Source organism: Mus pahari, chromosome 17 (assembly GCF_900095145.1).
Source record: "Mus pahari chromosome 17, PAHARI_EIJ_v1.1, whole genome shotgun sequence".
NCBI lineage: Eukaryota > Metazoa > Chordata > Mammalia > Rodentia > Muridae > Mus > Mus pahari.
This window is the reverse complement of record NC_034606.1, coordinates 49,319,484-49,346,852: the sequence shown is the minus strand read 5'-3', so window position 1 is coordinate 49,346,852 and position 27,369 is coordinate 49,319,484. Positions and strand designations below refer to the sequence as shown.

The 27,369-nt window shown below is 52.5% G+C and overlaps 1 protein-coding gene across 1 annotated transcript in view; it reads right to left on the bottom strand.

The window, feature by feature from the left end:
* Parvb (parvin beta) overlaps positions 1-27,369 on the bottom strand; it is an 80,057-nt gene that overhangs the window by 7,695 nt on the left and 44,993 nt on the right. Inside the window, exons 4-10 of the mRNA XM_021216817.2 lie at positions 25,356-25,458; positions 16,072-16,212; positions 13,698-13,813; positions 10,922-10,980; positions 8,531-8,550; positions 2,926-2,987; positions 2,452-2,520 (exon numbers count right to left, since the gene is read on the bottom strand). Of these exons, the coding sequence (XP_021072476.1) occupies positions 2,452-2,520; positions 2,926-2,987; positions 8,531-8,550; positions 10,922-10,980; positions 13,698-13,813; positions 16,072-16,212; positions 25,356-25,458 (570 nt within the window). The remainder of the gene's footprint in view (positions 1-2,451; positions 2,521-2,925; positions 2,988-8,530; positions 8,551-10,921; positions 10,981-13,697; positions 13,814-16,071; positions 16,213-25,355; positions 25,459-27,369) is intronic.

Here is a 27,369-nt window from a genome sequence, read left to right as displayed (position 1 = left end):
GGCTACACAGAGAAACCCTGTCTCGAAAAACCAAAAAAAAAAAAAAAAAAAGAAAGGCAGGTGACAGCAGATATGGGTCAGCCACCCACACAGCTGGTGCCAGCTCCCATGATCAGACCTTCCCAGGCCACATGCTGCATGGTGCATGGTGCATGCTGTATGCTGTATGCTGTATGCTGCATGGTGCATGGTTCTTTGTACTTACACCTTCATGTCTGATTTCATTTCTAGATGTTAACCCCCCTGGGAAACAGACGGGGCACAAATAGCCTCGGGCAGAGCACCTGCTAGGCAGCATGCGCATGAAAAGGAAGGGGTCCAATCACAGGGCTCCTTAATGCCAATGCAGCCTCACACCTGAAGGGAAGGGAATGATTTTACCAGTGCTGAGGAGAGAACCAAGGGCCTTGAGCACGCTCAGCAAATGGCTATGCTACTGAGCCGCACCTCCCAACCTAAGAAGGTTGCTGTTAACAGAGTCCAGTGCCAGGCATAGTGGTACACGCCTATAACCCTGGCACTCAGGAGGCTGAGACAGGAAGATGACCCAAAGTTTAAGGCCAGCCTAAGCTACAAAGTGAATCCAAAGCAAAGGTGAATCCCCTGTCTGGAGGAGATGGAGGGAGGGAGGGAGGGAGGGAGGGAGGGAAAGAGCGCTCTGACAGACTGAAAAGCGAAATCACTTCAGACAGAGATATCCATCTCTCTCAAGAAGATGCCCATGTATTTAGGGAGAAAAAAAAAATAACAACGAATTACACAACAGCTGTCCAGTGTGATCGACTGTTATTAAAGGGAGTGTGTTGTTTTATGCATGAGCACTTTGAAAGAGACCCAGGCGGAGTTGGGGGTGGGGGGACAACAGGGAGGGAAGAGAAGCGGCTTTTCACTTTAGCTTCCCGAGCTTCAGGGAATCTAAAGTGTCAAACAGCAAGCGTGCTGCATGAACAAACAGCCAAGAATAAGAGATGCATTTGCAAATCACGTACACGTATGTGCACATAGACACACACACACACACACACACACACACACACACACACACACACACGCTCACACAAAATCCGCTCCATAAAGCAGACTATACTGCCTACACCCAGAATACCCAGAAGTTCTTGGAACAAAGCCCAGGGTGAAACGCCCTCAGGGTGATAGATTAGGGCAACTTTTGTTTATTTTCCTTATCTTCATTTTCAGACATTTCTACGATGAACCTGAATTACTTTTTTTAATTAGAAAAGCAAATGAGAAGAAGTTAAAGAAAGAGAAAGCAATAGAAGAAAATGCCCAGGGGTTTAGGATGGATCAGCTGCGTATTAGGGACGTCTCTGCACCAAGGATTCCGGCCCAAAGCTCAACCACACAACTAAGCCAGGGGAAAATTCAGTTGGGCCTCCAAGGCATGTTGTATGCTTGGAGACTTTCACCACCACAAGGACACTCTAGCTTGAGGAAGGAGTGTTTGAGGTACAGATGGCAGAAGAGTTTTGTCCCTAGCCCCCAAATGGATGCTAATTTTATTACTATTCTTGTAACTTGTATGACGTATGGGGCGGGACATCAGGTCAGTGTCACAGTCCCTATGGAATCAGAGGACAGCTTGGAGAAGCCTGTTGTTTCCTTCTACGATGTGGGTCCCCCGGGATCAAACTCGGGTCGTCAGGTTTTCCTGGCAATCACTTTTACCAGCTGAGTCATCTTGCTGGCCCCAGGATGGATGGGGCATTGTCTCTATACTGTCACGGGATCAAATGTGAGGCTGCCATGTCTCCATCACTGAAGCAGAGGGCACAGAATGTTCTAGACCCAGAGACCCTCACAACAAAGGGCCGGTGGCAGGGTCAGATGGAGTCTTGGAGGTGGGCTCTCAAAGTTGAACTGTCTCTCTGAAATAAGCTAGAATCCTAACCCCTAGACACTGTGCCTGTGCCTTCACTTGGACACAGGGTCTCAGTTGCCCTTGTGTCATCGGGGTGTCATTCCAGTGTCTATTCCAATGTGTCATTTCTTTGCTTTCAGGCATCCATTTCTAGACCCTAATTCTGGGAAGCAGACGGGGCACAGAGAGCCTTGTGCAGCATACAGACATGCAGACTCAGATGCAGACACAGGAGGAGGCCACAGAAGATGGAAGTAATACATCTACAGATGCAAGAACACCGGAGCCTGCCTGCAGAAACGCAGCAGGAGCCACAGCGAGAGTGGGAAGGAGCCAGCCCGCCCACACTGTAACTCTGGACTCCCATCCTGCAGAGCCCCTGGCTTCAGCCTTCCATCTCTGGCTGTCACAGTTACAGGAAGCAGAGAGGAGGGTCTAAGCAGTCAGCTTGGTCGGGCTGGAGCAATACCGAGAGCTACACTCTGGGAGCGTCTCCTGAGGGAAACAAGGTGGTCCTGCGTATTCCCACATCCCACCCCAGTTGAGGGACCCTCCACCGAAGCCCCGCCTACCTGGGTCTCCAGGTCAGTCACCTCCAAGTTCAGCTTATTCAGGTGTTTGTTCACAAACGTGATGAGAGACTGTCAAGGCAGAGAGGCAAAGCCAACATAACATCAGCAACCTTTTCCAGACCCCCGACCCGAGCCCCCAATATGGTAGGCTGACATACTCCAAAGCCTCCTCTGATGGCTATCGCCAAAAGGCTGTGTCAAACCCCGTGCTCTAGTTAATGGCACAGTGCCAACAAGAACCAAGCTGTACGTTCGATCCGGTGTACCTGACCCCATTGTAAAGAAAGTATTGCCACAGCACACATTGCTGAGAGAGGTCTCAATACACAAGGCACGCGTTAGAAATTTCAGATGTCTCTCATCCCCATCTCGGCCTGCCTTGGGTCTGCGGAGTCTAGACAGAGTCTGAACAGGCACAGGTCCGGGGGGGGGGGCGGGGGGAGGGCAGGCTAGGGAGGGAGGGAGATAATCTACCTTCTTCACAAGGTTGAGCTTGTCCGGGGCATGGTCGAAAAGAGTATCGAAGGCATCCCGCTCTGCAGGACATGCAAGAGAGAACACAGAGAGTTCTAGAAAGGGCGCGGCTGCCCTGATTCCCAACCCTCAGCTCTCGGTTCTAGAAATAGCCCTCTCTGGTGGCTCTGCCTTGGGGTTCCAGCCAGCTTGATCCCTCTGGTTTCTGCCAGAACAGAGGAGCCTGCAGGTTGACACTGTCCCCTCGAGTAGGAGTGGAGCAGGGGTCTTGAGGGTTGCCTTAATGAGCAACGCCTTCGTGGGGCTTCCTTGGTAGCAGTAGAGCTTTGGGTATGGGGTACCAGGTTGCACTTGGGTGCCTACATGTTCACATTGAGCGCTTGAAGCGCTTCCCAGAGCACTATCCCTGACTGTGACTCCCCTTCTTCTACTCTTGGCCAGCTCCGCTGCCCCCATGCTTGGCCCACCTCCTCTTACCTCTGGATGACCACGGCCTCTAGTTCCACTCTCCCCCCTTGCCCCCCCCCATGCATCCAGAATCTCTGAATGCACAACTGAGCAACTTCTCGCCAATGGCCCCTCAAACCCCTACCTCTCACGGCTCTTAGACTGTGGTCCATCCTCTCTCCCGTGGCTATAAATGAGATGGCCACGCTCCCACACATCTCCCAGCCTTTACAAAACGGCCTCGCTGCACACCTGCATCCCTCAAGCACTAACATGCCTTTGACAGAGCCTCACTGCTCCCCCCACCCCACACCCCAGGTTGCTCTCCAAGGTCACCTCTTCTGAAGGGCCCGGGCTTGCGCATAACACATCTTGAAAATATAGTTTCTCCTTGCAGTGCTGTCTGCTGGACCCTGCAGCTCCTAACTCTAGGAGAGATGGACGGTTCTCCCAGTCCTGTCCTGCCTCTGACTCCTGCAACAGGGCAAGCTCAGCGGAGGAGCTCAGGGTGACAGCACCTGAGCCTTTGGTGGCCTCAGCAGGATGCCCGAAGGCTGCTTATTTCAACCTGAGGTCACCCATGACCTCTGTCTTCCCTGGTGAGCCACGACCTGCTCACTCTGACCGCCACATCTGTGCAAGCTGCCACCCAAACAATCAGCACAGAAGTCCCCATCCTTCCCTACTGGAGGCCACCAGAGGACAGAAAGCCTCTGTAAACTTAGCTCATCTGAAAGGAACAAGTGGGCGAAGAGGGACACTGGAACCCCCAAATCCCCTCCCTAACCACAATGGACGCCCCCCACCCCCCAGCTCAACGGGGCTGACAAAGGAAAGCAAATCCAAATCCGAAAATGTGCCTGTGTCGCTGGCTCAGGACACACATGCACTCCAGAAGTGTCTGCGGGTGGCCCTGGGGCCCATTGTAACCGTGTGCGGCACGCCCCCTGGGGGCAGATTTAAGATGCTAGTGAGCCGTGCTGACACATGAATTTGTGTGAACTACATGGGACAAATAGCACACACTCGGAAAAGCCTACTCTATGCAAGTGAATCAAAATATCCTCGCTAGGCAAAGGAGGGGAAAGCCAGGCTCTAAGGTAACAGGAAAGCCCAGCTCTGCACTTGGGGGTCGCACTTTCTCCCTCAGAAGTGGATGTTCCTTAGTCTGCTCTGGCTGCGACTGTGTGTCTCTGCTCTGCTCTTCATTCTGGGACACAGGAACCTGGAATCCCTCCAGAGGTGCCCTCTGAACCCCAAATGTCTGTTTACATCTGTAAGAAGTGGGGGTACAGAAGTTGTTGGGATAGATGACTGCAGCCCAGGTCAAGCAGAGGCCTGGGGGCTCCAGGGCCAACAGTGCTGTAGCGGGAGGGGAGGCTCTGAGAGGGAGCCGGGCCCTGATCTTCTGTCTTCTTGGTTCTTGGGGAACTGTGGGCTTCTAAGAAGGAACTAACAGATAGGTCCACTCCCAGCTCCAACACAGAGTTCTGGCCGGAGGGGTAAGGCACAGGGGGGAACTTCCCCCACCTCAGGAGACAGGGGCTGCTGAGGAGGAGGAAGGAGAAGAGCAAAGAAGGCTGGGGTGAGCTGAGAGAGCCAGGGTTCTGGGGGAGAATAGCCAAACAGGACGGTCTAAAGCTAGCCCCCTACCAACCTAGCCCCAAGATGAAGGTGCCAGAGATTGCCGCCAGGGTCTGGAGGCAGCTCCATCCAACCTGGGGCCTCTTCCTCAGCCTTGGGGAGGGTGAGAGGCTAACCGGAGAGAAGGGACCTTTTGTGTCTGGGGGTAGGGTGTTGGGGAAGTAGGGGTGGGGCAGGCAGTGCCTCCCTCTAAGGGCTGGTGGGGACAAAAAGCCACCCTCAGCACCAGATGTCACTCACTTCCATAATCAGTTAAGTCAGATTATCCCCCAGAAAACAATCTGTAAAGGGGCAAAAGGAGCTTAGTCCTCTCGGAAGAAGTGCAGCCCTGCAAAGCGGCTTAGGCAAAGCCCCAAGAGCTCAGGCTCTTGACGTCACCGGGTTTATTTAGCTGGGCCACTGCTGGGCTGGCAGAGCGCTGTGTGGGAGGCTGTTGGGCGCCTCCCACGCTGGCTGCTTACCTGGGGCCTAGAGGACACAAAATGTGGCTCCATAGCCAGGAGGAGGGACCTGGGATGGTGGGGACAGGGCAGAGCTGGGTTCAAATCCTCACTGTGTGACTAGAAAGTCCACAGACTTTAGGTCATTCCCCCTAGCCAAAGGGCTCTTCCCCTGTAAACAGGCATGACCATGCCTACTCCCCACCGCCTCTGTGAGCATCAAGGATCAGGGTGGGGACACAGGGACAAGCCCAATTCCCACGCATGTCTGGGGTCCCCATCAATTTCCTTCCTTAAGTCGCTAGCTTGGAAACACACAGACAGGAGGGTCCCAGGTCTGTACCTGGAGCCTAACTCCGCCTCATTTAGACTAGGAAGGTTCTCCCTAATCTACATTTCCGACTCCTCTTGAAAGCGGAGGCTGGGGCCACAGTGAGATACAGGCCACCTGGCATCAAGGTGCCACCCCACAGGTCCCCTCCTATAACCTTCAGCTTCTGGGGTTTGACCAACTCTGTCCAGCTGGTCTCTGGCAGCATCCAAGTTCGCACCCGCGGGCAAGAGGTTTGCAGAAAGAGGCTTGCTTGCCGTCTGAGCCAGGCTGGCTGGAGAGAGGAGAAGAGGAAGGGCATCGTAGCCAGAGTGAACAGAACATGCAAAGAGAAACACGGAGAGCCAGAGTGGATTCAAGAGCAGGGTGGGCTGGGAGAGAGGCTGACAGGAGCTGAGTCCTTTAGCGCAGTGACCTGCGTGCACAGTGACCAGGGGTATGAACGTCAGGTCAGAGTTTTAATCTAACAACAGGCTCTTGCTGGAAAGGCAATCGGGAGAGACTGGGCCCCAGCCAACTGAGCCCAGAACTAGCAGGGGGGTCTCCACCCTTGCCCACCCAATCCTGTCAGCACCAGAAAGGGCTCCTGAGTGGTGGTAGAGGAGACCTGGGAGGAAGGGCCACTAGCTAGAGAAAAGGCAACTGGCAAGGCGTTGCTATGGAGACCAAGCTCTAACCTCCCAGCTCCCAGGAGACTGGTTTCCAGGGAGAGGAAAAACTTGCTTGTACCTCAGGCAGGACAAGACTCTGACTGACTGCCGGAAAGAGGCTGGGTACCCACCCCTCAACCTACTGGCCTTAGGGAAGAGTGGCCAGAGAGGAGACGCTCTGCCTTTGCACAGTGCTTGAAGGCCAAGGAGGCTGGTTCAAGCAAGGCCCAGCCTAGGAGGCTCAGCCTGCTGTCTAGGAACCTCCTCACACCTGACAGTGGTGCAGGGAGGGCTGTTGAGATCACGCTGGCTTGGGATGAGTGGCTGCCTCCAGGATACTTGGAGAGCCCTGAACAAAGGGAAAGACACGGGTGTGCCTGCCTACAAGCATAACATCTGCACCAGTGTTCCGGGTCGAGGGGAGCACACACACAAACCCTGAGGCTCCTGGGAGCACGGCTGGCTCAAGGTTTGTCAGATGATTCTAGACATAACGAAGACAACCCGGGGGTAGCAGGACGGGTGCGTGGCTGGTTTGTGACTGGTGATTCCCTGGTGAGTGACAGTTAAGCCAGCACAGGAGGGAACTCTGGGTAACTTAGCAGGAGGGCGTCTTAGGCCAGAGAGTAGTGGAAGTGGGGGAGCCCAAGGTTAGGTCTGGACACTCAGGAGGTGAGAGATCAAGGGGATGTGATGTCTAGAGCATCCTGGACTGTGGACAGCAAACAGACCGCGACAAGGGATGCTTTGACCTTCTTCCTCAGCAATGCGTGTGCTGAAGCCGAAAGTAGATGCTGGGTGGGAACCAACTGTGCACCCAATGGTAGCAGTGTGACCAGACCCTGGCAGGGCAGTGAGGTCAGAAGTGACCAGAAATCCTGGGACAGCCATGTGCTGCTCCCCCAAGAGGATGCCTGGGAGCCCAGGGGCTCACTGCACCAAAACTAAGGCTGTCAGCCCCGTAACCAGGAGACCTCCTTGCGTCAGCACAAGTGCGAGGCGGGGGCGGAACTAATTGCCTGTCACTGGCTAATAGCCTGTTTCATCTTACGCCAGAGCCTGCAAGAAGTGAAATGAGCGCAGCCTCAGAGGAGGTTTCTTGTGGCCTCAGATGTCCCCAGCACTGTGACTGAGTCCTGGTGCACCTGGCTCTCCCCTTGGGAGACACATCCTGTATACCTGTGACCAGGTGTTCTTCCCAGCTGTCAGGGCTCCCAAGATACCAACCGGGCCCAGGATCACCTCCCCCAGCCGAGCCAACTCTTTTCAAATCCTCTGAACCTGAAATAGGGCCAACCCAAACACAAGTGACACCGCCACACTCTCAGGTCCCCATTCATCATCCTCCTGCCTCTGTGATCCCCAGGGATTCAGAGCCTCCTCTGTGTAGAGGAGGTGACAGGGAGAGATCTGGATCCCCAGCAGGGGTCCCACATGACTCCATGTCTGCCACCCCCATCTCCCCTGGGAATTTTCCCAGCAAGCATAACACCTGTCCATCAGAAGGGCTCAGGGGCTACATGGCCACAGCTTTCTCTCAAACTCAAGACCTTCCCGACGGTCAGAGCTGTGTGCTGAGATGTCTCATCCTTCAGGCCTTTTACAACCTCCAGGTCAGAGAAGGGCACTGGGTTTTGGAGGTGGCACTTGCCCCGCCCCCAAGGATTCCCCAGGATCTGGAAAGGAGCTGGGAACTTCTATCTGGCTTCCTTTTTTTTTCCTCAAACAGCTTTCTCCACTTCCTTCTGTTTTAAACTTCTGCCCACATCAGCCTCCCTCCCAGCCCATGCAGGGAGCCAGAATCGCCTCTGAGAATTTAAATGAAGCCGCAGGTTTTTGATCCCTTTGTCTGCCCTCTCTTGCCCAGGGGACAAGGTCAGGTGAGAGAGAGAAATTACCTCCTTTTCTCTCTCCCTTCCCTGAAGGTAAGCTAGAGACGTTCTCCAGGCTGGCCTCTCTGTCCCTACAACCTCGCTCCTCCTGTCCAAGTTCACAAGTTCACAAGCATGATCTTGAGAACTGCAGAGCTTTCTGTGTTGGATGGTGCATACCCAGGGGTCTCACCTTGCCCAGCCCCAAACCAGGGTACTTACCAAACCGGCCCATCATGATCCTGTGAACAAGAAGAAGGTGTCAAATGGACACTTAGACCAAGTCTTAGTAGAGCCAACCAGACCCCAACACCCAGCCCCACGGCCCCCAATTGGAATGGACACACACACACACCCTGCTCTGGCCTAACAGAGGTGAGGGACACGTGCAGGTGACTAATCAGCACAAGAGTGGCAGCAAACTGCCCTCGTTCCCAACACAGTGACCACCCTGGCATATCATTTGGAGGGGACATCATTTGCATCATGGGAACTGGCAGCATGTTGATTCTAGCAGCCACGCCCATCAGATAGGGCAGCGTTGCTCCACCTGTGGGGCTGAGATCCTTCTAGGGGTCAAACGAGCGACCGTTTCCCCCAGGATCACATATCAGATATCCTGCATCTCAGATATTTACATTATGATTCATGATAGTAGCAAAATTACAGTCGTGAAGTAGCAACGAAAAATAATTCTATGGTTGGGGGTCACTACAACATAAGGGACTATATTAAAGGGTCGCGGCATTCATGCAGTTGAGAACCACTGAGATAGAGGGCGAATGTGGAAGGAGTCTGGAACTTTGGGCTAGAAAAGCCATTTGAATGCTTAAAGATGAATGAGCATTTGTGAGAACTTGGGAAACAGGCTGGGAAACCGGGCTGGTGAAGTTTCAGAGGAGATTTTAAGAGTCCTTCAAACACTCTATGGGGCTATTTATGCGATATTTTAAAAATAATCTGTGGCTCTGGTCAGCTGGGACCGAAGGATCAGCCGTGATAAACAAGACGCCAGCATCATTAAGGTGAAATCTGGGAAATGTCTCCTCAAGGTCACAAAAGCTGTGTTCCAGAGGCTGCCTTCGGGGGCTGGCATCTGACCTTGGTTATGTGTAAGAGAAGCTATCTTGGTCCATCAGGCTCTGGCAAGTGTTCAGATGTGCCTATCACAGGACCAGGCACAGCAAGAACTGCCTGGCTGAGCCCATTCATAGCTAAGAGCGGGCTTGTGAGGAAAGGATATGACTTAGGGGTGATGTCTCACGAGACAGGCCACCAAGCCTTGAACTCGCCCTTCTGCATCCATAGGCCCACGGTGCTGTCACAGCACACACCAGCCCGTCGTTCGCCCCCACCCCACCCCTAATCCTACCCCCTCCGCTATCTGCCTTTCCCTGGGAACTACAGGACCAGGACATACACACATCCCAGAGCACACTGCCATGTCTTCAGCTTATCTGTCAGCCCACTCTCCATGCCCGGTGGACTCTGTTCCAGTCAGCTGCGGAAAGGCCGTACGGAATACACAGCCTTAGCGTCTCTGTGAACAGAACTGGTGAGCTGGCTAACACCGTCCATGTTTGAAACACTGAAACCGGTTTCTTCAGGAGGAACAGAGGTGTTAAGTTCTTCCTGTCCATCCTGGGGTACCGTGGGGCCTCACACATGGTACACTATCTGGTTGGCTATTAGGGTCAAGTTTCTCTAGGCGTTTGAAAGGTCTGGCTTTCTCGAAGAGATCAGAGGACTCAACAGTGTCCACCTTAGGACAGTTCTGATTGGTCGCACAGTACCTCCCTCTAAGAGAGCAACTGTTGATAGACAAGGGGAAAGGAAAACCAGAAAACAAGCAGGACATGACCGGCCTGTGTGAGCGGGAGTCTCAGTGGCTATCCTGAGCTAACACGCCTGGCACCCTAACATTTCTTTAATTTTTTTTTAATTGTGTATAATGTATATGGTGTGTCTGTATTGCATGTGTGTGTTGCATGTGTGTGTGTGTGTGAGTGTGTGTGTGCGCGCGCGCGTGTGTGTGTGTGTGTGTGTGTGTGTGTGTGTGTGTGTTGTATGTGTTTACATGTAGAGGCCAGAGACTGACTCTCCTCCACCTTATTTTTGAGGCAGGGTCTCTCACTGAACCTGAGACTCACTGATTTGGGTAGAAAGACTAACCAATGGGCTCCAGAGATCCCCCTGTCTCTGCCACCCCCATGATGGATTTATAGATATATAACCCTGTCCCTGAATTATGTTGTTTTGTTTTATTAACACAGGTGCTGAGGATCGGGTCCCTCATGCTCACACAGCGAGCACTTCACTGACTAACCCATCCCTTCAGTTCACCTCCTAAAATAAGGAGTGAGAGACTCTCTCTGAGGTGAGAGACCGACATGGAAATCTCAGGAGGGACTGTGTGGAGAAAGAAGGCAGGCAAGTCCCTTCACAGGAAAAAAAAAAAAAAGGACACACTAAGACTAAAGAGTATGGAGGAATGAACACAGGCTTCCCCAGCCTAGTGTCCCAGGCTGAAGCCAGGGCCAGGGGCCTGGGGCCTTGCATGAGGCATGGGTCCCTGAGGTACAGAACCCTGAGGAGCGGCTGCCCTCCACTTACTCTGTGGTCGTGGTTAGCTCCTCTGAGATGTGGCTGGAGTGCAGCAAGCCTTCCCGCTTCTGAAAACCCCAAAGCAAATAAATCATCAAGACACAGACCACGGAGCAGGGGCAACACAGAAGACACAGGCTGATCTCATGGGAAATCCCTTCATGGTGACCCTGGGCAGGACACCAGCCTAGAAAGGAAGGCCACGAACCCCAGCGCACACTTCACACCTGGGCGGGTATACTCCAGACGACACAAGGGAGACCCTTTCAGTACCTGGGACTACCCTCAAATTGTTCTCCGTGGTACCCTGGGATATGGTCACTAAGCAAAGCTTGGGAGAAACATTCCAGGCAAGAAACACCAATTAGAGACCATATTCTGCGGGTGAGGCAGGAGAGATGGGTAGTTCACGAGTCATGCGGGGGATGGGGGAGGGGGGGACTCCAGAGAAAGAACATGTGAGCACTTGCTCAAACGGGATCCCCCAAACATGGCTACCCAGGACGTCGGAACCTGCTTCTCCTTCTAGGCTTCCAATACTAGCTAAGAATGGGCCATGTAGTGATGAGCCCTGCAGCTGGGGTGAGTGGGACACCCCAAAAGGAAAGAGCAGAAACAGAGAGAGCCATGACAGTGAACGAGGGACACTGAACACAGCCCAGCCTTGGCAGAAACAGAACAGGGCAAAGAGGACTGCTTTTCTGAAGTCCGGAAGTGCTGGGAGGAGAAATCCACCTGCCACTGGGAGCCCCAGTTAGTGGTCCTTCACCGCAGCAACCCTGGCAGGCACACGGGGCAGCGGTAGGACAGCAGAGATGATGGCACATAGCAGCCCGCATACACCAGAAGTTCCCAGAGGCCAGCCAAAGTACCCTGCAGGTCCCTGCTTGAAGCTCCCGAGAGACAGGAACCTGAGTCCTCTCCAGGTAGCCCCCTCACCCTTCCCTGAGCTGGCTCTAGGGATCTTGTAGACTGGTCCTTGTGAACAAGTAAATATGTAGCTGGGGACTTCACGTGGCTCATTCCCAGTCTCATTCTGACTGGCACTCCACAGCGCCCGCCAAGGAAGACTCTGGGTATTGGGTTCGCTTACTTATATAGGCATGAATGAGGTGCCTGTTGGTTGCCGGGCGTTGGTGTTGGCACAAAGTCATTGGTAACTCGGAGCCGGATAATTGAAAGGTTAGCAAGATCACCCCGAGTTTGTAGGCCGATCAGCGCAGCCCTGAGAAACCAAGAGGTCTGCCCACTGCTTCCATTGCTGGGGGGGGCTAAGCAAGGCTTGGATCTCATGCCTTCCATCCATGCCTCGCCTTGCCTCATTTCGAATAAGCTGGCAGGTCACCCGAGCAAGCGAGTGAGCACACGGTCTGGAGGGACCTCAGGAGAGGCAGAAGGAAGTTCTGAGTAGGGACTGGGCGGCTGCCATCCAGTTGGATCTCCTTGCCCAGTTTCTTTTCGTTTGGACTCAGCGCAGACAACCCAGGAATCCCAGTCAAAGGGCAGCATGCTGGAGGGGGCTTGAAGGGGCAGTCAGATTTTCCAAAAACCCCCAGCTTGTCTTGGACCAGCGTGCAAGACTGAAAGAAAATACCCAGATGGTGAGCCCGCTCAGTACTCTTGAGGCCTGGGCTGACGTAGGTAGGTTTAGGAACCGTATTCCCATGTGTCCTTGGGAAGACTTTCCCGGCCCGCTGCCTAGGAGCCAGCAGCCAAGTCTAGGGCCGCAGGAATGGTCCCCCTGAGTCTGCGTCACTTGTCACGTCACTCTCACTGACCACAAATATCCTGATCGGGAAGGAAGCAGGGAGAAATGGCAGGTGACCTTCCGCTTAATGTCAGACATGGGGGCTTTCCCGGCAGGGTAGCACAAAGCTCCCAGGGCAGTAGAGAGGTCGGAATGGCTTCAGAAAACACAGGCTCAGCCAGGTCCATGTAGACCACAGACCACAAAACAGATAAGTTTAAAAATCCAGAGAACAGAGTGTAGCTGAGTGTCTCCAGACGCGTAAACGCCGACATACAGGTCCCAAGCGTGACCTCAGCCCTTTGGCAGATAGGGTGGCTCTTTCCAGGCCAAAACGGGTTATCCTCCCTCAGGGTCCCCAGCAGTTCAGGCAAATGTCTGGCACCCAGTAGGTGCTTAATACGTGGTTCCTGGTGAAATTGTGCACAGGAACCAAGCCCGGCCAGCACCTGTGAGCTTGAACACTGAAACCCGGGACAGCCCTCACAGCAGATCCATGACGACTGCCCCTCCCCCGCCTCACCCCCGTTAGCAGGACCCCAGGTCCTGGCTCCCTTCTCTGAGTAAATCAAGAGAAATGAACCTAAAAAAAGAAATAATAGAAGATGATGGCTTATAATACGGAGCAAATGTGGAGAGCCTTTAATTTGGGCGTCTATTTCATTCTGCCGGTCACAGCCTCCTCCAGTGAGTAATAAGCACGTTCAAGGGGATTGAATTCCGACTCGGTGGCTTTGGAGAGAAATGAACGCTCTCTCCAGAAATCTGGGAAATTAAACCTCAACGCCCGTGTGCCGCTCTCAAAATCAACGCCATTGTCCCCGCTCCAATCACTTCTCGAAGAACCAGGGTGAGATATGCATTTTATCAAGAGGGAAAAATAAAAGGTAGGCTCTTGGGATGCAGGGAGGGGGGGGAAAAGGCTGGAAAACTACAAGAAGAAAAAGTCAGCTTGCCTCACCAGCAGAGACGGACAGAGAGAGACACACACACACACACACACACACACACACACACACGACAGCCCAGTGTACTCACCCGGACGACCACCACCTGCACAGTGACATGCTCAGGAAGGTGGATGGGGGCCCTGAAGTGCATGGCCAGGGAGACAAGGAGGTGCAGAATGGACACCAGGTTCTTCCCGTGGATAGCTTTGATATGGAGGGGGAAGCAAACAGAGGCCTCAGGTCAGAGGGTGTAGCCAGCAAGGGACCCATCTCAAGGGTATGTCTTCTTTTTAAAGATGTATTCACTTTATTTATATGAATATATACTGTCACTGTCTTCAGACACACCAAAAGGGGGTGTAGGATCCCATCACAGATGGCTGTGAGCCACCATGTAGTTGCTGGAAATTGAACTCAGGACTTCTGGAAGAGCAGTCAGTGCTCTTAACCGCTGAGCCATCTCTCCAGCCCCTCAAGGGTATCGCTCTCTCTCTCTCTTTCTTTTTAAAGATTTATTTATTTATTTTATGTGTTTGAGTACACTGTAGCTGTACAGATGGTTGTGAGCGTTTCATGTGGTTGTTGGGAACTGAATTTTAGGACCTCTGTTCACTCCAGTCAACCCCGCTTGCTCAGTCCCTGCTCGCTCCAGCCCAAAAATGTATTTATTATACATAAGTATACTGTAGCTGACTTCAGATGCACCAGAAGAGAATGTCAGATCTCATTACGTGTAGTTGTGAGCCACCATGTGGTTGCTGGGATTTGAACTCAGGACCTTGGGAAGAGTAGTCAGTGCTCTTACCTGCTGAGCCATCTTGCCAGCCCTCAAGGGTATCTCTTAAGAAGACCTCTAGGGAAGGACAAAGAGATCTCAGATAGACAGGGATGCTAAGGTCCCAGGGGTCTTCTGCCTGCTGTCGCCTGACTTCTCTCTATTCCTTTCCTGTTGCTCCAAGGCAACTTGACAACCAAGGTTTTATGTTTCAGTCTGTTTGTTTGTTTGTTTGTTTGTTTGTTTTAAGGCAGGATCTCACTCTATAGCCCTAGCTGGCCTATACCAGATGGCCTAAAACTCACAGTGATTCACCTGCCTCAGCCTCCTGAAGGCCAGGATTAAAAGTGTGTGACACCATGCCGGGCCCTGCCAGTCACTTTTAAGAGCAGTGTGTCTTTTAACGAGGGGAATTACAGGCTACAGAGAGAAGGGTAGGTCACAGCCACATACCAGCCATAATAACATATGCCATTATCATTGGCACTGGGTTAACTTCTGCTCCGAGGCAATCAGCTGTCCCCATGGGGATGGGTGACAAGGATAGGGACTGCTCTAGGCTGCAGTCAGTCCTGGCTGCCTGCCCTGACGCTCTCTGAATGTAAAGTTTCAGTCTGAGTTGGAGCAAATCTTTGGAGGGATTTGCAGCTGGTGGGACATCTCCTACCCATAGGCCCAACACCTGGGAAGGAAGGATGGGTCGATCTAAAGTTATGCCAAGAAATCAGGGGCAGAGCCAGCCCCACCTCCACAGCCAAGATCTGGGTTCTCTATGCAGGCCACGGAGCCCTGGCCCTGAAGTGCAGTCTCGCGCACCAGACCACATCACACCTGCCTTACAAAGAACCAGAGGAGGTAGGGACATGGGACAGAAGCCATCGGCTTTTTCAGTCAACTCATCCCTTCCTGCTCCCTCTGTGGTGACACAACCCCCTCAAGCCAGCTGGCAAGTGACATTCCTGAGCTATCATGGGTCCCTGGGCCACCCCCAATGGGCCGATAGGTTCGCTTTGTAAACTGTACTGGGTGTCTGGTGGCAAGTCCCAACAAGAATTCCGTGGATTAGACATACAAACCCAGCCTCCAGAAACTGGAAACAGGAGAACCGGGAATTCAAGGTCAGCCTTGGCTACGTATGGAGTCCAAGGCTAGCCTGGGCTACATGAGACCCTCCAAAACAAACAAGGCCTGGGAAGACGATTCAGGTTAATAAAATGCCTGCCACATGAGGGCTCAGCTCAACTGCGGTGCCACATCCTAGTAATCCCAGCACTGGGGAGTCAGCAGTGGAAGGATCCTCAGCTCGCTGGCCAGCCGCACTGGTGAGCTACAGGTCTCAGTGAGAGACCCTGCCTCAAAACAAACAAGGGGCAAGCTTCTTGGGGAAGGTTGACCTCTGACCTCCACACACGCATGCACTCGGACCCACACAAAACAAACAAATCCTAGAGCTGTGCCTCTGAAGGTAGGGGGGGGTGGAGGTGGGGAGCACTGAGCGCTGGTGTGTGTTTGTGCCCTTAACTGGGTCTTAAGAGGTCTTAAGAGCTCCCCACCCCAGCTTCCCCAGACCTCTCTTCTGCCACCTGGTGTCTGGCAGGACAGGTCAAGAGGATGCATTGGTTCTTAACCACCAGGCCTCCCGGGACACAACGGCCACAGTGACAACCCCCAGGCAGAGGCCACTCACAGTCCACATTCCAACGCAGCGGCCAGCCGTGGGGCCGAAGCAGGTCTTGCACGGCTTCCAGAACGGTCTGCAACTTCTGCTTCTGCCCGATCTCGGACTGTGTCACCTCTGCCACATTCAGCTTGCAGTGTGCCAGCTTTTCTGTGGAGGCAAGGACACTTGTCAGTAAGCGGGAGTGTCAGAGCAGGAGGGGCTGGAGCCACCTGTGCCCTGGCTGGAGCAAAGGTACTAGGAGTCCAGCCTCTTAGCCCAAACCCAGGTGCTGTGTTGAGCCAGGAATCACGAGACTTGGGAGGCCATTTCTACTGGGAGAAAGTTACGCTGCAAGTGAAGGGGGATGCTAAGGATGGAGGCTGGGAACAGCTTATGTGCAATAAGTGGAAAAGAAACCTTCAAGATGTATATGGGGACCAAGCGTGGTGATAGCCAGGCACCAGAAGCCCCAGTGAAAAGAGAGAGCTGACTCAAATGTTGTCCTCTGGCCTGCTGCTAGCTAGGACATTCTAGGTGTGCCTGAAAAGCTGGGCCCGGGAAACCTCAGCCTCATGACCCGACGGTGACAGCACCAGGTGACATGCCAACACGGACGGACAGAGACATCTCAAAGCCCACCCACCCCTAGATGAAGAACCTCGGGCTGCTGAGAGAAGGAATACCAGTCTCCTCCAGGGAGGAGGATCCCCCTAACTGATTATTCAGTACCGAGTGGTCAGCCCTACATGCACGCACGTGCCACACACACATACACACACACACACACACACACACACACACATACACACACACATGAACAGCAGGAAATGGACTCATTAGGTTGTACACAAAGACAGACAGACAGACAGACAGACAGACAGACAGAGACAGGGGGTAAAAATAATAAAGGAGCAGTCATGAACTTGAGAGGGACTGGGGGACATGGGAAGAGTTGGAAAGGTAGAAATGGTGTTAAGATAGTACTCGTGTGGGGGCTGGAGAGATGGCTCAGCAGTGAAGAACACTGACTGTTCTTCCAGAGGTCCTGAGTTCAATTCCCAGCAACCACATGGTGGCTCACAACGATCTGTACTGGGATCAGATGCCCTCTTCTAGTGTGTCTGAAGACAGTGACAGTGTACTCATTCATATAAATACATAAAAAAGATAGTACTCATGTACAAAATTCTCAAAAAAAACAAACAAAAAAACCCCCACAATTTAGGCAAGTGATTTCTTTGAGTTCAAGGTCAAACTCTGGGTCTGTCAGAGTTCCACAGTGAAACCTTGTCTCAATAGGTTGTCATCTGACCTCTACAAATATACACACACTCCCTCAATACACATACAATAGCACTACTACTGATAATAGCTTTAAAACCGAAGTCTGCAGTGGAGGATGCAGAAGAGGAAGTTACTGGGTTGGCTGCAGAGGACAGATGCTGAGAGTGTGGGGGGGGGATTGCCCCAGGGTGGCCCCACTTGCAGATTTTCATTAACACAATAAGAAGATCTTAGCGCTGCTCCCCCTCCCCCCCCCCCCCCCGCACTCGCAGGCTCCCCTTCTCCCCGTCTCTAACATTTCCACACCATAAGAAGTTTGATTGGAGATTTGCCGAGTTTGTGACTATGTCATTTCTAAGAGCAAGCAGGAAGAACTCTGGTGAGAATTGTCACATTCACTTTGGAATTCAATTACCTGGACGAGACCCAGCAGGCTTCGATTTCCTTCGGGAATGGGGGAGGCAGCAGGTGAGAGGAGGTAGCCACAGACTCAGCAGCAGCAGCAGCCAGCACTCCCGGGGCTCCTGCTCCAAGCAAGGAGCCCTGTTCCCCTCCTAGTCTTTAATTCCAAGATGTGATGATCCCTGACAGGGCTCCTCGGCCAACCAGCTAAGGCCCAGACCCAGGGTGACTGGAGGCAATTTCCTGGAATGTGATTACCGAATCCTTAGCCGAGGATGCACGCCTGCCATCAGCCTCATTGTCACTGAGATTGTGAACCCCACTGAGGTCACACAAAGCTCTGTTCAACACATGTTAACTGGGCCCAGGACTTCAGTGTTCTTGTCCCCAAATTCTGTCTCCTGCAGATAGCAGGGTCAAGCTCTTCTGCAGTCTGCAGGATGCGATGGCACACGTCCATCTATGGCACACAGGACAGCCTTTCAATCACATGTTCACTACACAAACAGATATTGGGTTATCCTAGGTGCCCGAAAAGCAGGAACAAGAGAAGACAAGCGGGGTGACAGACAGTGAATGTGACTATCAAGGACCGTAAACAGGCACACGACAGTTTGGGCAGAGGTGAGTGTGAGGGAGAAAAACACTGATGATCCCACACTGCCTCTGGGGATTGGAGTGCCTGCGTCCATGGATTCTCACCACCTGTCTGTCACCCGTGTCACAGGGACACCCAGAGCTACATGCATGAACAACATGAGAACACACAGCAAGCCAGGCCCACGGGTGTGCAGCAGTCAAGGACAGAGCAAAGCAGGGCATGGGGAAGGGAACAGGGAAGGAGGAAGAAGAGTGAAGGAGAACCCAGAATGCCCTCTTGTCCCGTGCCACCAGCCATGTCACCGGGAATGACAAGAAGGAGTCAGAGAAGGGGAGGAAACTAGACCAGTCATCGAGGGCTATGGAGAAGAGCCAAGTGGTGGCCTTGGCTTACAAGAGGCTCCTCTTCCCACCTCTGTGACCAGAGGTCTGAGACAAGGTGTTGGCTGTTTTCTTCCTGTGGCTTCTGTGTCCCCACTGTGTGCAGCTGTCTCCTAAGCTCCCACCCACCCACTTTTTATGAGACCAGGTCTCCCTACGTAGCTGAGGCTGGCCTTGAGTTCTCAGTCTTCCTGCCTGAGCATCTCAAGTGCTGGGTTTGGGGGTGTAGCACCTCCCCTGTCTAGTCTCTTCTCCCAAGGACTCTAGTCACACTGGCAGAGGTATGACCTCATTTCAAATTAATTACTTCTTTAAAATGTGTCTCTAGGGCTGGAGAGATGGCTCAGTGGTTAAGAGCACTGACTGCCCTTCCAGAGGTCCTGAGTTCAATTCCCAGCCACCACATGGTGGCTCACAACCATCTGCAATGGGGTCTGATGCCCTCTTCTAGTGTGTGTCTGAAGACCGCTACAGCGTACTCATAGGCATAAAATAATTTTTTAAAAAAAAATCATTTTAAAAAAATTTTTTAAAAAAAAATCATTTAGAAAAAAAATTTTTTTAAGTGTGCCTCTAAATGCAGCCACATTCTAAGGTCTGAGGGTTTGGATGTTGCCTTAGTTAAGGCTACTGTTGCTGTGGTGAAACACCACACCCAGGAGCAGCTTGAGAGGAGGTTTATTCACTACACATCCCTCAAAGTCCTCCCTCATAGTCCTCCCTCAAAGGCAGTCAGGGCAGGAATTCAAGCAGGGCAAGAACCTGGAGACATTCCTTACTAATTAAGATGTCCTAAAGCAAGGGGTCTCGACCTCCCGGTTCCTGCTACCCCCTTCTATACCATGACTCCCAACCCCCAACCGAAAAATTATTTCCACGGCTACCTCACAGCTGGGACGTTTGCCATTGTTATCAGTCACAATGTAAATATTTTTGGAGCTAGAAGTTTGCTGCAGGGGTCACAACCCACAGGTTGAGAACCACTGTCCTGTAGGCTTGCCCACAGTCCAATCTTACAGAGACCCCTCTGTTCAGATGATTCCAGCCAGTGTCAACTTGACATAAAAAGTAGCCAGCACTGGTGGCAATATATGAACGTGGGATTTGCAGATATGACCTAGCCCCAAAAGCCGGTCTCGCATCCCCGTTGTCTTGCCCTAGGTTGTCCATGATGCCGTAAGTCCACGAGACAGGGCAGAGAGGGTTCTCTGCGTATCAACCACACAGTGATCTGTTTGGGATGGCAGATGTGCCACGGCCTCATCTACCAACCCAGAAGAGACAGGGAAAGGTTAAGGTGACCCTCAAGCACAGCAAGCAACTAAGGGCGATAGCGTACCTCGAAAGGACTGAAGATGTCCCAGTGAGGACCAGCTGGCCCAGGAACCCCTCAGCATCCTACAGGGACATCCCACCCAGCCCACTGCCTTGAGGTAAAACCCCGCCAAGCTGAAACCTGGCCTGCCACAGGGCTTGTTGCTCCCAGCATTCCATCTCAAGAATAGGGGCTCCTCTCAGTACCCTGGCGGCTCAACCTTGAGTGTCACACAACCAAGTCCAAAGGCCCATACCATCCTCCTTGTCAACTCTCATCCACTGGAAACACCTCCTCAGGCTGGGGACAGGACTCAGCAAGTGGCGCCCTTGCTCTGTGTAGTGTGGGAACCTGAATCCTAGCTCCAGAATACAAAAGACCAGATGTGTCCATGCATGCATGTGTGGATTTGTGTGTGTGTGTGTGTGTGTGTGTGTGTGTATCTGTATCCCAGAATTCCTTTAGGAACAAGAATCAAGGTGCAGGCTTATGGGCCACGTAGTCTGGAGGGAGCAGAAGCAAAGAAACCCTGCCTCGCACACAGAGGAAAGAGAAATGACACCTGAGGTTGTCCTCCACACATGCACCATGACACACATGGTCACACTCACATGTACACACCCATGCAAAAAAAATATATAATTCAAATAACTAAGGAATACTTCCTCCTCCTCCTCCTCCTCCTCCTCCTCCCATGTGACACTCCTCGGTGTCCCTTCCCACATGCTGATCTCACCGAACTTCTTTGCTGGCTCCCCTCTCATCCTGACCAGGCCTGGCTCCACCACTGAAATCAGCCTTGTGGCCCTGCTGCTCGGCCAGCACCACTTTATTTGATCTAGCTCTGCTTTCGGAAAGCCCAAGAGGCCACCACTTACATCAAGGTCACTTCTGGAACCTCTGGTCTCCGGGGGCCGTGTGAGTTACCACTGCATCTTATCAGAAACGGTGCTGCCCACACAACCGTGCAAAGACACACTGATGTCCTCTTCAGCCCTGAACACTCTTCCCATTGTCCTTTTCTCCGTCCAGCCCACTTGACATAAGAGGCTAGCAAGCCGCTTCTTTCTCAAGTACCGACTGGAGATATTCAAATGAGAGAGAATAACAACCACTTCACAATACAAAGACAGCAGAGCCTGGGCAAGCCTCAAGCCTCACTTTACAGGGCCGGGAGAAGTAACAGGGTGGGATTCACAGCCCCTTCAGCTTCAGGCCAGTACTGTATCTGCCAGGCAAGCAGAAGGCGGAACCGAAAAAGATGTGCCCAAGAAGTCACCAACACCTGCTCTCAAAGATGGACCAGGGACACATCAATGTTGTTGATGATCAACCATGGCCAGTAGTAGAGATGCAAAGACAGAGCGTGCCCTGTGATGTGTGCCCTGTGATGCTGAGATGCAGTGCCAACTGGAGGGATCGCTCCAATGAAAAGGCATTGCTGTGGTGATGGGGGGGGTGGGGGTGGGGGGGGTCGTCAGAGAGTGCTTGCTGCTCAGTCATGAGGACCAAGTTTAGATTTCAGCACCCAAGTCGGGTGGCTTAAAAATATCTGAACTCAGCTCCAGGAGGAAAGTCTGGGTGTGGCAATGCTCGCCTATAATCTCAGCACAGATGGGGGTGACTCCTGAGGGGGGGACAGGAGGCTCCCTAGAGCTCACTCGTCAGTTAATCTTGCCAAACTGGTGAACTTCAGGGTCAGTGAGAAACTGTGCCTCAAGAAATAAGGTGGAGAGTCAGGCAGTGGTGGCGCATGCCTTTAATCCCAGTACTTGGGGGGCAGAGGCAGGCAGATTTCTGAGTTCAAGGCCAGCTTGGTCTACAGAGTGAGTTCCAGGATAGCCAGGGCTACACAAAGAAACCCTGTCTCGAAAAACCAACCAACCAAACAAACAAACAAAAACAAAAAAACAAAGAAATAAGGTGGGGAGCAACTGAGGAAGATATCTGACACTGACCTCTGAGCATCACACTCACACACACACACACACACACACACACACACACACACGTGTGTGTGTGTGTGCACGCCTTGCCATCACCATCCCAATCACCAGGTCCAAGAGTCGGAAAGAAGTTAAGTTGGTGCCACACACTCCAAGCCCTGGAGAGGAGGCAGGTGAACCACCCAGGGTAGCCTCACCATCCACTGTGACCTTGTGGCACACCATTCAGAGCTCAGTGCGCTGCCTTAGCTTCAGCTGGGGGTCAATCATCTCAGATGCTCGGTCTGAACATGTGGTACGCAGCTGGCAGCAGACAGAGCCAAGCGTGTACCATGGTTTTCAGCACACCAGTGCCCGTTTCCAGCACACTAGGAATACTGTAGGAGAATACTACAGAGAAAAGCTGAGCTCCGATGTTTTCACCATAAAACCTGTGTGTCTACAAAACCTTCCTCACGGTCCAGCCGTATTCTTTAAATCAAATTATTAACTGGGCAATGCTGGCACATGTTTTTAATCCCACCACTTAGGAAGCAGAGGCAGGTGGATCTTTGAGTTCGAGGCTAGTCTGGTGTAGAGAGCAAGTTCCAGGACAGCCAGAGTTACATAGAGAAAGAAACCCTGTCTCAACCTCCCGCCCCTAATTAATTCATTAATTAGGTGTGGGAGAGCCTGTGTTTGAAGGCACGTGTGCCACATCATGCACGTGAAAGCCAAAGGACAGCTTTTGGAAGTCAGTTCCCCGCTTCCCCCACGAAGGTCTCGGGCATCAAAAGCCGTCAGCTTAGGGCAAGCACCCTTCCTTCCAGCAGCTCACCCACTCTCCGGCTTCATTTTTGAACCACAGAACCTTATTCAAGGTCTGAGATTCTTAACCAAACATCCACGTTCACTCTTGACTATTCGGCATTCAGCCCACTGAGGAATTTGGAACCCCGTCTCCAGGGAACGGTTGGTCCCATGGTGCTAAGTGCCAGCTCTAGGTGGTTGCTCCCGGTGGGAGCACTCCTACCTCAGCAGCAGGAGCACTCCTGCCCCAGGAGCAGGCTCCACACAGGTAGACTCACCCCAAATCCTCACCCATCATTCACTAGCTGCTCGGTCCATAGCTCTGACCTCCACACTCCGTTCCTGTGTCTACCTCTGCATCCCCCTCTGATGAGAGCCATTTCTGAAGCCTGGGGCTCGGCTAACAGCACTCACCCAGCTCCAACCCCAAACCCTCCATCCTACCCACTCTGCACCCAGAAGCCTAAGTGACCTTTGTAAACACAGGTCATGGTATGGCTTTGCTCAAACCCCCGGTGGCTCTTGTGACAGACTGGAAGGAAAGCCTTTGTCAACCAGGTCTGACTGTGTCTGTCTGTCTTCCCAGCCTAGCCAAACTCTAGATCCCATCTCCTTCCCTGCTCACAAACCTGCCTCAGCCTCTGGATCCTGCTTGCCTGGCCACAGACTCTCAGCCTCTGAGGTTGTACAAGGAACTCTGCTGGGCTGTGAGCTTCCCGGAGGGGTTACCATGGCCACCCAGATGCTCAGCACGTCTTTTGCCAGCCATCACCTTGTCTAAGGACATGACCTTCCCCATCACTACCGATAACCTAGCACTTTAGGCAATGTAAAGCGATGGGCTCTGCACCAGTCCTGGCACAAAGGCGTATTTGGTAACACTAAGGAAAGCACCTTGGAGTGGTGACTCAGTGGTTAAGAGCACTGGCTGCCTTTCAGGAGATCTGGGTTTAATTCCCTGCATCCACAGGGCAGCTCACAACCGGCCACAAACTCCAGTTCTAGGGGGGATCTGATGCCCTCTTGTGGCCTCCACAGGCACTGCATACAAGTGGTAGACACCATGCAGGCAAAACATTCGTGACATAAAATCAAAACAAATAGACTTTTAAAAAAGAAAAATAAGCCGGGCGTGGTGGCGCACGCCTTTAATCCCGGCACTTGGGAGGCAGAGGCAGGTGGATTTCTGAGTTCGAGGCCAGCCTGGTCTACAGAGTGAGTTCCAGGACAGTCAGGGCTACACAGAGAAACCCTGTCTCGAAAAACCTAAAAAAAAAAAAAAAAAAAAAAAAAAAAGAAAATTGAAAAAATGATCATATGACTTACATTGGTCAAGATGCCCAAGCCCTTCAAAGATGTCATAAGAGACAGAAGAGAAAAGGGGGTGGTGGGGGGGAGGGGTGTTGGAAGAAGTCGGAAAAGAACAGGGCAAATTGCCTGGGATAAAAAGGCATTTGGAGTTGCTGGGTCCCTGGTCCCACCCTTGGGCTGCTGGGAGAACCTGCTAAGGTAAGGAAAAACAGGACCTGAACGAACAGGACTTGTGCCCAAGGCACCTGACAAACAGCTGAGAGAGAAAAGCCTTTGGAAGCCTCAGAGCCAATACCTCACCACCTCCCTCAGTCGCCACCGAGGCGGCCAGAGGTGACAGCACAGCCCACAAGACATGCTCACAACAGGGCCAGCCACCGTCAGAGCCGGTCCAGAAACTGTCATTCATTGTGGTTTGGTTTTGTTTGAGAGGCTTTTGATATGTAGGCTAGGCTAGCCTTAAACTAGCAATCCTCCTGCCTCAGCATCCCAGGTGCTAGGACGACCGACCGGCATGAATCACTGCCCCAGGGTGAGGCATCGTGAACATTGCCACTCCTCACTCCCGACTCTGTTCTTCTCCGTTCTCCTGGCCTCTCTTCCCTCATTTCCCCCTGAGGCTCAGACCCCAGTGCTTTGTAAGGCCACCCATTTTAGTCATATGGCACCTGTATGGCCTTTAACTACCCTTGAGACCCACAGCATCTGTCACTGTCTGCTCAGACAGACCGCAGCTCCAGAAGGGCGGGGTAGGTCGATGTCTGCTTCGTGACTCACTGACCTAGAAACCAGTGTTCAGGGAGGCTCGGGAGCATTTGATGGAGAGGCTGCCCACCTGACCATCCTTCCTTCCACCCATCTCTCTGGAGAACACACTCAATCATCGTCAGCCAGAACTTGGGGGACAATAAAGCCTGGAAGCATGAGTCAGGACAAGGACAAGGTCTCTCACATGGGTTTGTTGGAGACCAACCCTCTCCCCCACCCCGTCCCATCTTAACAGTGTTTATAACAAGATGAAACACGGGTGGCTTGAGAGATGAGATAAGGGGCCTGACTCCTCTCCGAACGCTGTTCCTTTGGTCCATGACGGCGTGAGCATCCGAGAGGACCTGCTGCAGCCCCAGGGCTGGGTATGCGCTGGCCAGCAGAGAAACCATGGAGACTAACAGCAATGAAACCCCAGATGGGGCCAGCAGGAGGTGTACGCCAAGCTATGGGTCTGTTCCCAAGAGCCCCAGGGCAGGAAGGATGGCACTACGTGGTGGGGTCCTAGCACTCACCCAGAAGTTTCTGTAGCACCTGGCCATCATACAGGTCCTCCTCCAACTGCTTCACAATGATGCGCTCCTCCGCCAGCACGTCGTTGATCCAGTCCAGAAGCACCTGGGGCGGGTGAGAGACATTGTCACAGGGTTGCTAAACAAAGCCAGGGTCAGAGCAGACTCCGGTGGGCAGCGGCCCAAACGCACACGGGCTACCAGACACCTACCTGGTGACCACGGAAGACAACAGGTGTCTCTCGGCCCGTGGCCAAGGTAGGGGTGAAGAACTAGATCCATGCATGGAGCTAGGACTTCCTAACAACCCCCAGCAGAGCCTGGCAGGACCGGGCAGGCTGGGAACCTGCAGAGAGCACTGGTCGAGGATGACACCTATCTCCCAGCGGAAGAGCTCGCAGGTCCACCTTCGAGCAGTGGGCGCTTGAAGGCACCCTATTTTTGTACACTGGGTAGAGTTGACTCTTGGGTTATTCAAATGCTGATTTCTCTGCCCTCAGATCCCATTTCATGGCATTGTAATGCTTACACCAAGTATCCCCTGTCTAGAGTTTGTGTAAACAATCCTTATTCTTTATCCTCTGCCTTGTCAGTAAGTGCTGATCACCCCAGTGGGTGGGCAGAATTATGAATAGGGTGGGACACCCACCAATTAGAGGAAGGAGAGAGGAAGAATCAGATCAGCTAGGAAGATGGAGGATTTGAAGCCAGAAGGAAAAGGTCTGGTAAGAGATCGTGGAAACACACCCGAAGCCCAAAGAGTCAAGTCAATAGTGATATGCAAGTATCATGGGATGGGGCTAGGAAGTAGCCAGATCAGCATAGAAGTTTCAATCACACCATTTAACTGCTCAGTTATTGAGGTGCAGTTTTTAAATAAATATTGGATTTTCTGCGTGGTTATTGGGGAATAGAATGAGGTAAAGAAATACAGCTGCCAGGTTCATTAACCGCTAATATTTATATTAAAAATATTCCATTTACAGGTGCTAAATGAGTAAGTGCTGGGGAAAGAGAGGAAAGGGGACCATGAGCCATTACCCCCACACACACTTGTCCCCTCCTAACCTGCCCTTCAGCAGCCCTGAGTCCAGCCAGGGTCTCAGGCTCATAAATAAGTCCCAGCATGGCTTCTGCTCACCGCACCCTGTAGACTGTTGGGCCAATGGCGAATCAATCTGCCGCACCCCCTCAGATCCCAGAGCTGTGCGATGGTCACCCCAAACCACTTTAGAATGTCTCCTGTCCCTGTAGAGAGTCCAGGCCTGTCCCCCACCCCACAGCCCTGCCCCCTCCATCTCCTGTAGTCAATGAGATTACACAGTATGCACACACACACACACACACACACACACACACACCCCTGGCTTTTCTATTAGCACAGTGTTTGAAACCCTTCTCCACTGTAACCCCTATCTCCCCCCAACTTCTGCCAGGATGCTTTACCACCGCATGACACAAACGTAGGTACATCTTATTTGTCTCCCCCACTGCCGGACCACTGGAGGTCCTGTCACTTTCTGTTCATCACACTGCTATGAATACTGGGTCAAGGTGTCTGGTCCCATCTTTCCAGACCCACCTCCAGAAGGCTTTTCCTAAGAGATTTTTCCACTCGGCACATTGGGAGTCATGCTGTGGAAGCAAGCCACCTGCACTGTCGAGTGTCCCTTGGACAGGGGGCTTCCCAAGGACACCACCCGTTCAGTGTCAACACCCAGAAGACAGCAGATGCCTGCCCAGAGCGCAGCCACGACTCTCAGACTGTGGCTTTTCCTTACCAGCAAAATGAACTAAGCTACCTAATCAGACCCTTTAGTCGTGTCTGTGACCACTCTCAGAAGGATCAAAGTGCACAAAATCCAAAAGCAGTGTCTCATGACTCCCCGAAGCAGCAATGACCTGAAGAACTCGTCACAAAGTCCTGACCCATCAAGTCCTGACTAGCTTCCAAGTGACCACAGAAGACTGGCCCAGACCGACACTCACAGGGAATGCAGAGCCTATGACTCATCCG